The following is a 13,533-nucleotide window of genomic DNA, read 5'->3' on the forward strand; positions in this document are numbered from 1 at the left end:
CCCGTCCCCCCCCCCCCCCCCCCCCGCCTGCAAGGTCCTGTCCCAGCAGGGGAAATGCCTCTTCCACCCCTGTCCTGAATGAATGGCTGGCTCTGGCCTCCCAGGAGACCAGCAGGTCCATCCAGGTACAAACACTGTCTTCTTCCCGCCCCCTGGGCCAGGGAGGAAGGAAGAGGGAGCACAGGAGGAGGGAGGTGTGGGGTTGCCGAGCAGGTAGGAGCAGGGACAGAGGAGACAAAGCTGTCATTGTACTGAGGCCACACTCAGCTCCAAGGCAAACCAGGCAACTTGCCTGCCTCCCAGGACAGAGGCCCGGGACTCCGCCTGGACTTTCCTCGCTCCTTAGCAACCTTTACCCAAGCTGGCCTGGGAGAGCGAGGCCTGTCCTCGGATCTGAGTCCTGCTGAGTCCTGCCTCTGCTGAAAAGTCCTCCTGAAGGCACAGCCTCTTCAGGGCATCCCCCCAAAAGCGACAAGGGAAGGGGGTGAGGCCGGGAGGGTGGCTGGGGCAGCCGGGCTGCCTGGGACGAGAAGCCAGGGTCTGCCGGGCCCTGCGGCTCTGCGAGCTGGGGCCCACATGTGATAACACGTCACCCCTCTGTCGGCCCCAAGCTGTGCCCAGGAGGCCTGGAGCCCTTGGTAGCCTTCCTGACAAGTGTGGGGAGCACTGTCTTCGGTCCCGCGTCTCCTCCTTCAGGGGTCGGCCCTACATTGCCTGGAGGCCCTGCCTGATTGGGGCATGATGGGTGGGAGCTGGGGCGAGCAGCTCAGGTGACGGGCATGGTGTCGGCAGCTCCGGCACCCGACACCTCCGGGCAGACAATGCTGGCTGTGTCCAGGCCCTCCGGGGGGACAGGCCACGTTCTGTGTCACGGCCGGGAAACAGGCCACCTGAGCAGCGCCTTTGTCCTCTCAGGAGGCAGCCCCGCCACCGGGCAGGTTGACCAGGCTCCCGGGAGGACGTGGACGTGGGAGGCCCGTGTGACCAGGGGTGGGGCCGGCCAGGGGACTCCGGAGTCTGAGACCCAGGCCCTCGGGCGTCTGGTGTTGGCCTGGTTCCCATGTTGCCCCTGCCCACACTCTGGGGGCGTGACTGGGGCAAGTCCCTCCTCTGGGAGGCTCGGATTCCTCATCTGTGAGGGGACTAATCACAGCACTTCCTCATAGGGTTTTTGGGAGGAGTCAATGGCACACTGTACGTAATGTGCTTGGCACGGGGTCTGCGCGCAGCGGGGCTCGGTGAAAGCTGCTCTCCAGCATGGGGGAAGGTTGGGGCATGGTGTCCTTGGCCAGGTCTCCAGGAACCCGGGCTGCTGGCCTCAGTCCTGCTCTGAGCACGGAAGAAGGAGGGAACTGGGGTCTCTGGAGCTGGCCTAGGACTAGCAGGTTGGCGCAAAGAGCCCAGGCCCGCCCGCTTCGGACTCCAGGGGTCTGGGGTGACGCCCAGTGCCGGAGGCCTCCCGACAACAGCCAACGCTCAGCCCGCCATGGGGCTTCTCCCCTCCTTAGACCCTTCTAGGGCTGCCCTTGGAGCCTAAGCCCCTACCCACTTGTCAAGAGTGCCAAGGAAGGGTCCCTACAGGCCTGGTCACTTTCTACTAGGTCCAGCCCGCCAAGCACCCCCCACCCCCGCCCCAGAGGAGGGCTTCTGTACCCATTCACCCCCCTTCCTCATCTGCTTTGAGCCTGTGCTCTGAGGGCCTGACGCATGCCCAAATCAGCATGCGTGTTTGCATGAATGGGTGCAGGCCTGCCTGTGTGTAGCATGCGTGCTGGGGGGGTGGGGGAGTGGGGGGGGTGGCCTGGCTGCACGTGCTGCATTGTGGGCGGGCCCTGAGCATGTTCACTGAGATGTGTGTGGCCTGCCTTAGAAGGGCAGGGACATAGTACCTTCTCACATTCGTGTGTATCCGTATGTCTTTCTACACGTGTGCTGGTATGTTGGTCTGTCTTGTCTCCCCTATAGACAGGAAGCCCTGAGCCACACGCCAGCGGGCGCCCTGGGAAGGTGACGTCACGACTAGCCCAGCCTAATTTGGGGTTCCTGGTCCTGCTCCAGGAGTCCTCCAGCCTGCAGCCCCCGCCGAGGAGGGAGGACTGTCTACTGTGGGGTGGGGTCCGAGTCAGGGATCGGGGGTCCCGGCTTGTAGTGTAGAGAACTCAGTGCTATGCTGAGTCAGGAGCCCTGCCCCGAAGCCCGTGTGACCTTGGGCCAGGCCTTCGAGCTCGCTGTCCACATTCAATCATCTGGAGAACACAGGGTCGGATCTCTGATTTCCGGCTGCCCCTGAGGCCCTGACGTTCGAGATTTTAAGTCAGGTGGCAGGAGTGTGCTAACTTCGTTGGTGGAGGGAGCTGTGGCCAGAGCCTGGCGGCCGGGCCCTCGCTCGGTCCTGGGGTGTCCTGCTGAAGGGCGAGAGGAGAGCCATGCCAGGCAGCGGCCCCAACGAGAGGATGACATGGCCTGGTCCGGCCCTCCCCGCGGCCCCCCCAACGCGCCCTCTCTCCTCAGCCCCGGGGACACCGCCCATCCCGCCCCTCACCCGGACCCGCAGCCTCATGGCCATGTCCCTGCCGGGCAGTAGACGGGCCTCTGCTGGATCCCGCAGGTGAGTCTCCCCCTTGGCCTCAGAGGGCGGGAGGAGGGAGGGTCTCCGTCCCCACTCTGCCACCAACATGCAGTGTGCCCGTGAGCGAGTCATTTCCCCAGTTTTCCCAACTTTAAAACTGGGCTCGCCAACACTCACCTCCTCCTGGAACTATTTAAGGGCTCAAATGATGCAGTGGATATAAAAGTTCTCTGAAGAATCAAACCACTGGATTCCTACCATCACCAGTGCTGTTGTTACGCTTCACAGTTACCGGAGGGGACTCATGCCGTCATCCACTCTGGCTCACTCGGGCCCCCCTGCCCCCTTGACTTTGACCTTTGTCCCTACCCCTGCCTGCCCTGCTCTGCCCCACCTGTCTCGGCCCACTCAGGGCCCTCCTCTGGGGTTGGGGGACCCTGAAAGTTGAGGACCCCTGGCGAGACAGATGGGACCCCCCCCCCCCCGTCCTTGGCCCTGCCCAGCCTCCATTCCTGTCCTGGGGAGCCAGGAGGACCGGCCTGCTCCTGGTTTTCCATCTTGATTTGCACTGTCTGTTCTGTCACCCCTGTCTGTGCGTCCCCCTCTCCCCTCTGCTTCTCTCCCCGGTGCCGACCCCGCAGCGGGGGCCCTTTGGGCCGCAGCGGCCTGGCGGTGTTCGCCCAGTGTCCGCAGCTGCCCGCCAGCCAGAACGAGCACCTGCCTCTTCTCCCTGCCTCCAGGCGCACCTCTCCGCCAGTGAGCGTGCGGGACGCCTACGGCACCTCCTCTCTCAGCAGCAGCAGCAACTCGGGCTCCTGCAAGGGCAGCGACAGCAGCCCCACGCCCAGGTAAGGCCTCCCCTGTGCCTGGTCTCCTGCTGGCTGCGCACTTGGGCGCCCTGGGCGGGCCGGGGCTGTAGGACTCCAGCGTCACTGGCTGTGCGGGTCACTGTCCCAGAGCCTCAGCTCCTCCTGTTTGAGGGAGGGATGTGACACCGCCAGCCGCACATCACCCTGTGATGCTCTCAGAGCGAGGGCCCGGAAGTGTCCGGGACCCCGTCCCGTCTTCCTGCCCCGCCGTCCTTGGGGTACGGTTTTGTCCTTGCCGTTCCAAGAGGCTCCTACCCCTCCAGGCATCAGGCCAGCATCGGGTCCAGAAGGAACAAGGACCCAGCGCAAGGGGCTCCTGCCTCCTGAGAAGGGGCACCTTCCCCGGGACCTCTGTCTCCGCCTTGCCAGCTGGCACTGGCCGTGGCTGCAGGGCAGGTGGTGCCGGGCAAGATAGGTAGGGACAAGCCACTCGCGGCATCTGCCATCCCGCTCTCCTGAGGGGCCCCTGTGAGAGAGACCGAGGTGGAGCTGGTCAGGAGAGCGGAGTGTGTCACAGCGTGGCACCTGCCAGGCTGTGCCCTCAGGGAATGGCGGAATGTAACGGGAAAAGCAGGATCGGCTGGGGAGACAGGTGAAGGGAAGCTGTGCGTCCTTGAAAACCAGGGAGGGACAGCCGTAATGGCGCCCCATCCTCGTTCCCCAGTGGAGCCGGGGGAGCGCAGCCTTGGCGTTCGTACTTCCCGTCTCTGAGTCTCCATTCGCTTATCTGTAAAGAGGGGCCAACATCCCACAGGTCTCTGTGGGTTGATGTCTGCAGGTGGCCCGTACTGGCCGCTGCCCTCATGAGGACTTTGGTCCCACCTGGGGGTCCTAGGCCACCAGGCTGGCGAAGGCCGGCCTTGGCCTTCCGGCAGAGATGGTGTCATTGGTGCGAAGTGATGCTCAGATCAGGCCGAGACAGCTGTTCTCAGAGTTTTCCGCCACGACACGCGTGACGGGTGACACGCGTGTGCAGGACCCACGCCTCAGCCTCCTGGCTGCAACCCCAGCTCGGGGTGGCGCGCAGCAGGTGTGAGTGGCACTGACGGATGCGTTCACTTCAAAAAGTATATGACGGGCAACTTTAATACTTCTTCACAGCAGATTTTTGCAACGCGTGTCATCACGGCAGTCCGCGGGGGCGGCCCCAGCCCCGAGGCTGAGAAATCCCGTGAGAGGGTCTCCTTGCCCCTGTGGACAGTGTCAGCTGTGGGTGAGCAGCGGGGCCTTGGCTGTGGCCTCGGTGCAAACAGCCAGGTGTTCCGGGGCGTGAATAGTGGAGAGCCATGAATCACGGTGTATTCTTCTTCTCGGTTATATGTAAACATATTTTTTCCCCTTCAAGGATAGAGCTAGTGACTAAGAATGTATGAGTGTTAAGTGTTACATTAGAGCAAAAAAGCACATTAAAGAAAAACCCATGAAAGCGCATAGGAAGCGTGAGAATGGCTACTTGTTCTGTAATTCTCAACTGCGCTGGCTTAACTGATCCTGGAGCCCGGGGCCCCGCGAGAAGCCCCTTGTCACTCGGCACAGACCGGTGCCCCTCTAGCTGGAGTCCCTGCGTGGCAGCCGCCGGGATGTCCGCAGCGTGGGGCCCTGGCCCCCGCTGGCTGGCTTCTCTCTCGGAAGGAGATTCTTAGAGTCCGCAGAGGGGGAGTCCCCGGCTTGCGACCCACGCCACCCCTCTGCCCCTTGTCACGCGGAAAAACAGGCCAGCGCGTGATGTGACCTGAGTTAAACCTAGGGACCACGAGGCGAGGAAGTAGAGGAGAATCATTTCTCTTTCTCTCCGCCTCTGTCTACACATTCTCTTCGATGGCTGACGGTTTAGAAAGACTTCTTTCCTCCATAAACATTAGCCAGCTCCCACAGAGCCACTCACACTCCCTCCGAGGTGGCTGCTTCTGAGAACCAGGGTCAGACCTGGTGATGTCATTGCCCCTCCCTAGATGCGGGGGTGGCCAGCCCCTAAAGGAGCAGGAGTCGGACGGCCACAAGGCCTCTGCCAGGCTGTGTGAGAACGTGCCCAGGCTTTTAAGACAAGACCCAAGGAGGTTTCCTCGTGAACAGAACAACCCGCAGGCAGGAAGCTGTGAGTCGAGGCGGCTGGGCCGCGTGTGTTGGTGAAATCGGGTGCTCTCTGCTGGGTGCAAGCCTTGGCCCTCCGTCCTCCACTGGGTGGGAATCCCTCCACCTTTGCTGAGCTGGGTCCAGGGCGTGCTCACCACACACACACACACACACACACACACACACACACACACACCTGTGCCACCCGAGGCCAGGTTGCATGTGGCACCCGGCTTGCTGCCAGCTCAGGGTTCAGCCGTTAACGAGGAGAAGCCCCGAGCTGGTGAGCGATCACACATGCGTTTGTGTATGCCCTCAGAGCACGAGCGCGTATGCGGGTGGCAAGGGTCTGCGTGCATCTGCGTGAACCCGCGTGTGGGCCGGCGTCCTAGTATGCGTGAGTGGCCCCCGAGGGTGGCTGCGGGGTGGCAGGACGCACGGGCACGGGTGTGCGCACACGGAGGTAGGCGCACAGACACAGACAGGCCGGGGTAATCGTACTCAGATGTGTACTCCAAGGAAATACGTGTGCATGGCCGTGCAAACTCGTGTGTCCGTGAGGATGGCAAGCAGGGCGTCAGAGTGTGTTTGGAGACCGCCATGCATGCACACGTGTCTGCACCTGCTGTTTCCCCCACGGTCCTGCAGGCCAGGCGGTGACGGCTCTCGGCTCTGGGGGGTGTTTGCTCCTGCACCGGGGGGGGGGAGGGGGAGTCCTTGCCGCCACGCAGGCCCTGGGGGAATGACACAGGGAGGGGGACCACGCCAGCCTCTGGCCCCCGAACGCATTCTCTGGGTTAGGAGCCTGGACACATGAGTTCTGGGATCGCCACTGGGACCGAGCTGACCAATAGCGTCAGGAGGGCACAGAACACGGTGCCAGGCTATGCGCGTGCTGTCGTGTGTCCCCACCCCAACTAGAGGACCCCCGAGCTCCCCACTGTGGTCTTCACACAGAAGAGTTTTTATTTTTTTAACGTTTATTCATTTTTGGGAGACCGAGAAAGACAAAGCGTGGGCAGGGGAGGGGCAGAGAGAGAGAGGGAGACACAGAATCCGAAGCAGGCTCCAGGCTCCGAGCTGTCAGCCCAGAGCCCGACACGGGGCTCAAACTCGCCGGCCGCAAGATCATGACCTAAGCGGAAGTCAGATGCTTCACCGGCTGAGCCACCCAGGTGCCCCCAGAAGAGCTTTAACAGAACCTACCTTCCGGAAGGTCTGGGTGTTCTCATGCCCACCCAGACTCCTGGGGGAAAGCCTGGCCCGGAGCTGTCTGGTGATGGTTGGGGACCTCTTCCTCCCTCTGCGCTGACATGTGTCCCCACGCAGGCGCTCCATGAAGTACACTCTGTGCAGCGACAACCATGGCGTCAAGCCCCCCACCCCAGAGCAGTACCTGACCCCACTGCAGCAGAAGGAGGTATGCATCCGGCACCTGAAGGCGCGGCTGAAGGACACGCAGGACCGGCTCCAGGACCGGTGAGCCGCTGGCGGAGGGCTGGGGGTGGGTGGGCAGCCCTGGGCAGCCCTGGAGACCCGCTGGCCTGGAGACCCAGGGCCCTGGGGCACTTCCGGGAGGAAGGAGCCGCTGAGGGCTTCCTGGCACCCGGCCTGCCCTTTCCTTCCGGCAAAGCCCTGGGGGAGCCCCTTTCCAGAGCCCTCAGCTGCCCCTATGCTCCCCTCAGCTGCTCTCCCTGACTGCAGGCAGCTTCCCCTGACAGCCGGCCAGTCCTCCCCACACCCCAAGGTGGTGCTCTCCCACTTTGGGCCTGGCAGCCCCATTTGGCCACTTCTTACCCCCTGGCTCCTTTCCACCTGGGGAGCAGGGCCACAGGGCATCCTTCCTGGCTCACCTTCCCTGTTGGGGGGGGACACCCCCTCAGCCCCTATTTGTTTCCACCCAAGGAGTCACCAGTGGGGGTTGGGGGCTCTGGGCCCACCAGTTCAGGCCCCATAAGCCTTTCTGCTCATCTACTTACAGACGATGTGAGATCCTGAGAAACCTTTCCTGAGCTCCTACCCAGCCCAGGGGACCCCAGCCCCCCCGCCCCCCACGGTCCCATCTGAACTCATTCTCCAGACCTGAGGGCAGATCGTGACCCTCTCAGCTGCTACCTTTCTGGGCCAGCGGCTTCAATCTTTATGACTGAAGCTTCAGGACTGCCCTCTGATCTCTTCATCACCTTAATCATTTCCTCTGCGCTGTGTCAGTTCAAATCCACAGCCGCTGGGAGCTGGATCCCACGCTGTGCTGGGCACTGAGGGCCGGGGCAGGCCACCGCGAGCATGGCTTCTTTCCTCTTTTTAAAAAACCCTACAGTTTCCCTATCCAAAGTGTACAATTCAGTGATGGTTAGTATAGTCACAGAATCGTGCCCCCATCACTGGTATCTAATTCCAGACTATTCCCATCACCCCAGAAACAAACACCATTCACAACTGCAGCCACGGTCCAGGCTCCCGGTTACCGCTAATCTTTTCTGTCTTTCTGGATTTGTCTATCCTGGACACGGCATATAAAGAGAAGCATACGCCATGCGTGAGCACCCCTTCCGTGACCAGTGCTCTGCCAAGTAGCCAATCCGGTTTGGGTTTGCTGTGGTTTTGAACCACAGGAAGTTACAGGTGGCATTCTGTGGGCCTCCTCGTCTGTAGAGTTGGGATTTCTATTTTTAGCTCCCATCATCTTCTCAGTGATGCCCTGGCTCTGCCTGGCCATTTGCACTAATGTCCTCAGGAAGCAGACAGCCCATCACGTCGCTTCCTTTCTGGGGCTGGTCCAGCGGCTGGAGCAGACGTCTGCCCTGTGTGGTTTGGGCACGACGCCCTGGCATGGACGTGCCGACACCTCAAATCCCTGGCCACGCTTGCGGGAACCTGCAGCGGCTCTTTGCTTGCCCCCCTGCCACACGGCCCGCTCTCCATGTGTTCGCTTTGATACCTGCCTCCTGCAGTCACCTACCTTCTCCTTAAAGAAGCTTCTAGACTCTGTGCTTTTGTTTGCCGTGTCCCCACATCCCGAGATGGCCTTGCCCCTGTCTTGCTTCCTTGGCGAACTCCTCCTTCGAGGCTCGGTTCAAATGTAACGTCCTAGTCAGGGTGGGGAAGCCACAGCTCCGTGGCCTGGGGTCCTACTGGCTCCAAGGAGAGAAGGGAAGGGCCCGGCCACACTGAGCATGCCCAGTCCCTTCCTCCAAGCTCGCTCTTCCTCCCAGGACTCAGCGCCAGTGCAGAGGGTATCCGTAGAGTGAATCCCAGTTAGGGTCCCCCGTGCCTGCTGGTACATCTAGTATTGCCACTCTGAGTAGCTCCATCACGGAGTTGTTTCCTTTTGGGTGGTCCAGTCCGCTGCTTTCCAGATAATGCCATTGCCGACCTTCACGGCCACCACAGCCCCTCATCCCAGTCCCTGTGACCATGAGTCCTGGCCTGATTTCCTGAGCTGCACATTCCATCTGACTCTGAAAAGCGCGTGGCGCTTGATCTGGAATGATGTCCCTGGTGGACTCCTCACCCTCAGAGTGATGGTCTAGCCATGCGTGGATTGCATTTCCGTGAATTTGGGGCATGTGGGCCGCATGGCTGGGAGGGATGCTGCGGTGGGCACCCCCCCGACAGGACTTCCCGTCTCAGGAATGGCTTTCCTCTGTCCTCACTGCTTTCACTGCATCCTGTCCGATCTCGCGCTGCCTTTACCTCCAGACTTGATAGGATGTTTATCTAACTTGCCTCTGTCCCCCGCACCCCGGATTCATCTGTGACTCGGGGGTTTCAGACGCCTGTGTCTGGTGTGCCTGGCACGTGCCTCGCCTCTTGGGAGTGGCCCGTGCGTTTTTGTCCATCTTTTGGGCCCACCCTCTTCATAGTAGATACACAGCAGAGACATTGAATGTGACTAAAAGAGTGCCATCTGTTGTCATCACTTTCCTCTGTTCCACCCACCACTCTTCATCCCCCCACTTGAGGGAAGGTGTGAAATCGGCAGCCTCCCCCCACATGGCGGCTGGAACATCCCTCAGCAAAGCAAAGCAGCCCACGGCCTGCCCCCGCGTCCCTGGCCCGGTGTCCCTCCGCGGACAGTTTTCAGCACCGGATTTCATAGGGGGCTGTGTTCCTTCCCCTAGAGCGGAGATTTTAGGTTTAGTTTTTATTGTGCGTTAAGATTTTAAAGTGGATGTGTTTGGTTTTTATAGCAGCAGCATATATGTATACACTGAGCGTTTTTCTTGTCTAATCTCTTCTGTAGGTGATGGATTTAAATGGGGACAGTCGTCTGCATTACGGCCTCCAGGGCTGGGGATGCAGAGGGGCCCGAACGTGTCTTCTCCCCCCCAAGAGGAGGCCCCCTTGGCCGCCCCCTTCCCCCCCGTGGAGCAAGGAGGAGGCACTGAGTCAGGCCTTGTGTGTTCCGGCCCTCTGTCCTTAGTGACAGCCCCTTCCTTGCTTGCCCTTGGTGGTGGTGACGGGCCAGGCAGTGAGCGTGTGTGTGTCATCTGCTCGCAGGGACACGGAGATTGATGACCTGAAGACACAGCTGTCGCGCATGCAGGAGGACTGGATCGAGGAGGAGTGCCACCGCGTGGAGGCCCAGCTGGCCTTGAAGGAGGCCCGCAAGGAGATCAAGCAGCTCAAGCAGGTCATTGACACGGTCAAGAACAACCTCATTGACAAGGACAAGGGGCTGCAGAAGTACTTCGTGGACATCAACATCCAGAACAAGAAGCTGGAGACGCTGCTGCACAGCATGGAGGTGGCCCAGGACGGCATGGCCAAGGAGGATGGCGCCGGGGAGTCGGCCGGCGGGTCCCCCGCCCGCTCCCTCACCCGCAGCTCCACCTACACCAAGCTGAGTGACCCGGCCGTGTGCGGGGACCGGCCCCCCGGCGAGCAGCCCGGGGCTTCGGGCGAGGACGGGGCTGACAGCGGCTTCGCGGTGACCGACGACACGCTGAGCCGGACGGACGCGCTGGAGGCCAGCAGCCTGCTGTCGTCGGGCGTGGACTGCGGCCCCGAGGAGGGCTCGCTGCACGGCGGCTTCAGCCTGGGCCCCCGCTTCCCTGCCAGCAACACCTACGAGAAGCTGCTGTGTGGCACGGAGGCCGGCGTGCAGGCCAGCTGCGTGCAGGAGCGTGCCATCCAGACAGACTTCGTGCAGTACCAGCCGGACCTGGACACCATCCTGGAGAAAGTGACCAGGGCCCAGGTCTGCGGGGCGGTCCCCGAATCAGGGCACGGGTGCCCGGAGCCGGAGCCCCGCCCCCCGGGGCCCAAAGACCCCGACTCGGCCGTGGTGGTGACGGTGGGTGACGAGCTCGAGGCCCCCGAGCCCGTCACCCGAGGGCCGAGCCCGCACCGGCCCGGTGCCGACCCCAGCCCGTCGGTGAGCGTGGCGTGCCCCGTGGAAGACGAGGAGGAGGTGGCCGCGGCCGAGAAGGAGCCCAAGAGCTACTGGAGCCGCCACTACATCGTGGATCTGCTGGCCGTGGTGGTGCCGGCCGTGCCCACGGTGGCCTGGCTGTGCCGCTCGCAGCGACGCCAGGGCCAGCCCATTTACAACATCAGCTCCCTGCTGCGGGGCTGCTGCACGGTGGCCTTGCACTCCATCCGCAGGATCAGCTGCCGCTCGCTGAGCCAGCAGGGCCCGGGCGGGCCGGGCGGCGGCTCCCAGCTGTGAGGGGTCCGCGTCCCCGCCAGCGGCTCCGGCGGCCCGACCACTGATTGTAGGGGTGCCGCTCTCCCCCTCGCTCGTTCCCGGAGGGCAGCATCTTACTTGTTTGGTCTCGGGTTTGGAAGTGGTTTTTTTTTTCTTTTTTTTTTTTTTCAGGATGTGAACCGTGTCAGGGGGCTGAGAGTCGGGGTGGGGGGAAGGCGTCCCAAAACGTTGACGGGAGACAAGGGAAGAGAGACCGAAGGCAGGGAGGCACGCCGATTGTACGAACTGCAGACAGAGGAGGTAGCGAGGTCCCCCCGGCCCGGCCCTGTCCTCCTGGACCTTCCCGCTGGGCGGCCCCGGCCCACAGTGTCTCTGGTGTGTTGATCTGGGGAGGCTGGGCCTGACACGCCCGGAGCCTCCCTGCCCCCCCACCCCCACGTCCTGTCTGGTGGCCTCCCGCCCACGCCTTCTCTCTCAGGCCGCCCCTTGCCCTGGGTCCAGCCTCCTGGGCCAGCATCATCTCCTCACGCGGAGGCAGCCGCCTCCCAGAGTACAGGCAGCTGGCCCGGGACTCGGAGCCGTGTCTGCAGCCACCGGGTCTGGCGTCTTCAGGCCGCTCCCGGCGCTGGGATTCAGAAGCGTCGTCCAGGCCGTGGGCACGGGCCGGAGGAAAGACCGCGACGGGCAGGAGGTGGCAGAGCGCAGCGTGGGTTCTCTGTGTTTGTTCGTCCTAGACCTTCCCCGGGATCCGGTCCCCTCTCGGCGCAGATCATTCCTCCCACGACAGCCGAGCCAGACAGGCCAGCGCCGGGGCCCGGAGCGCGCACCTGAGCCCAGCTCCCGTCCCGTCCCGAGCCTCTGCCAGCACGCGAGGAGGAGGCAGGGGCCGGCGGCTCCAGGGGGCTCCTCCAGCCTTCCGAGATGAGGCCCCGCCACCGTGGGGGCAGTCCTCAGCTGGTTTGAGAAGCCACAGGCCACGACCGCCCCTGGAGCTCACCCCGACTTGCTCTGGGGGCTTCAGGCCCAACTTCTGCTTTGCACTATGTTCACTTTGGGGCTCGGTTCTCACGCACCCCAGCGTCTCCACTGAGGGGCTGTTTGCCTTCGAGGGCGAGGGTTCCTAAACTTTGACCTATCTGCCTCTGGAAGGAATTCCAGCAGGATGGATGGCAAGATGGGATACTGAAGCCATGATGTTCGTCCAGGCCAAAGCAGGGTGCCCTGGGATGTCTCCCAGGCAGGGATGGGGCGGGGCAAGCGGGGGTGCCCTGAGCCTCCCCACTCACAGCCTGAGGCCAGTTGGCCTGGGAGCTTCCCTGGCCTGCCCCCCTCCTTCCCTGGGACATCTGGTCCCCCGGCAAAGCTGCTGACCTTTTACCACCACTGTTATTTTACAAAGTAAACCGCTCCTTCTCCCTGGTGGGGCTTACACCCATCTGGTCGCCCCTCCTTCAGAGGTTGGGCCCCGCATTTGGGAGGGGTTGGTGGGACCCCGTGTCTTACTCGTCCCTCCGGCCCAGGGGCCCCTCTGGTTCTCTGCCAAGGCTGCTTGCCCACCCCAGCCGCTCCGACAGCCGTTGCCTGACCTATGGGCTCCGCCTTTCCTCTCTGCGCCCTCCACTCGGGGGCGGGGTGGGGGGGGCACCTGCATGCACTGGACATGGGCAGCCAGCCCAGCCATGGGGGCGACAGCCCCCTCTGCCACATGCTTTGTGCCTCCAAAGCTCCCCCCACCGGTTGGGGGCCTCAGACCAGCCATCCTTTGTGGAGCACCCTTACCCCAGCCAAGCCGCACCTGAACTCCTGGGGCCCGGCTGGGGCTGCCCCACAGACACTGGGGTCGTGACATGGAGGGGCAGTGGACAAACCCAATCCAAAGCCAAGCCGGGACTGGCCGTGGACCCAGCCTCCTGTGCCGTGTACTCACGAAGCTGCGTAGCGTCTCCTTAGAAACAAAGCTTTGCCGAGAAAATAAATGTATGACTATATTTGACAACATAAAATCTATATATTTTTCACCACTGGAATCTAGTCGAGCCGCGTAGCCCCTCTGCTCTTGTCTGTGTCTTGCTATCTGTGGCCTTCCCGTCGTGTCTTGTGTTTTGGTGGACGTGGTCCGGGCTGGGGCCGGAGCCCGCTCTGTGCTGCTGGAGAAGGCCCTCGCCAAGGGCGGCGCATGAGGTGAGTGGGGCCGCTGCCCCCATCTGTTGCTGCTCCGGGTTGCCGGGCCCCGCCCACAGCGTTGAGGGTCTTCTCTTTTGGGGCCTCTGAGGGGCTTTACTTCTTCTCCGTGTCAGCGGAGGCGGCGGCCCTGGGACGGATCCTGGGGGGGCCCCCTGGCTGGCGGCCCGGGCCCGGCCCTCCGTGTG

General features: G+C 62.6%; 1 protein-coding gene across 1 annotated transcript; it reads left to right on the forward strand.

The window, feature by feature from the left end:
• Positions 1-1,029: 1,029 nt before the first annotated feature.
• SNPH (syntaphilin) lies at positions 1,030-13,167 on the forward strand. Its single transcript, XM_030309891.1, has 4 exons — positions 1,030-2,608; positions 3,310-3,417; positions 6,841-6,990; positions 10,015-13,167. Exons 1-4 carry the CDS (start codon positions 2,427-2,429, stop codon positions 11,183-11,185), a joined length of 1,611 nt encoding a protein of 536 aa, XP_030165751.1. The 5' UTR covers positions 1,030-2,426; the 3' UTR covers positions 11,186-13,167.
• The last annotated feature ends 366 nt before the right edge of the window (positions 13,168-13,533 follow it).

This window comes from Lynx canadensis, chromosome A3 (genome assembly GCF_007474595.2).
Source record: "Lynx canadensis isolate LIC74 chromosome A3, mLynCan4.pri.v2, whole genome shotgun sequence".
In the NCBI taxonomy this organism is placed as follows: domain Eukaryota; kingdom Metazoa; phylum Chordata; class Mammalia; order Carnivora; family Felidae; genus Lynx; species Lynx canadensis.

Coding starts and splice junctions, on each gene's coding strand:
- SNPH (XM_030309891.1), top strand. CDS start 2,427: ATGCCAGGCAGCGGCCCCAACGAGAGGATGACATGGCCTGGTCCGGCC. Junction 3,418..6,840: donor GACAGCAGCCCCACGCCCAG/GTAAGGCCTCCC, acceptor GTCCCCACGCAG/GCGCTCCATGAAGTACACTC. Junction 6,991..10,014: donor CAGGACCGGCTCCAGGACCG/GTGAGCCGCTGG, acceptor ATCTGCTCGCAG/GGACACGGAGATTGATGACC.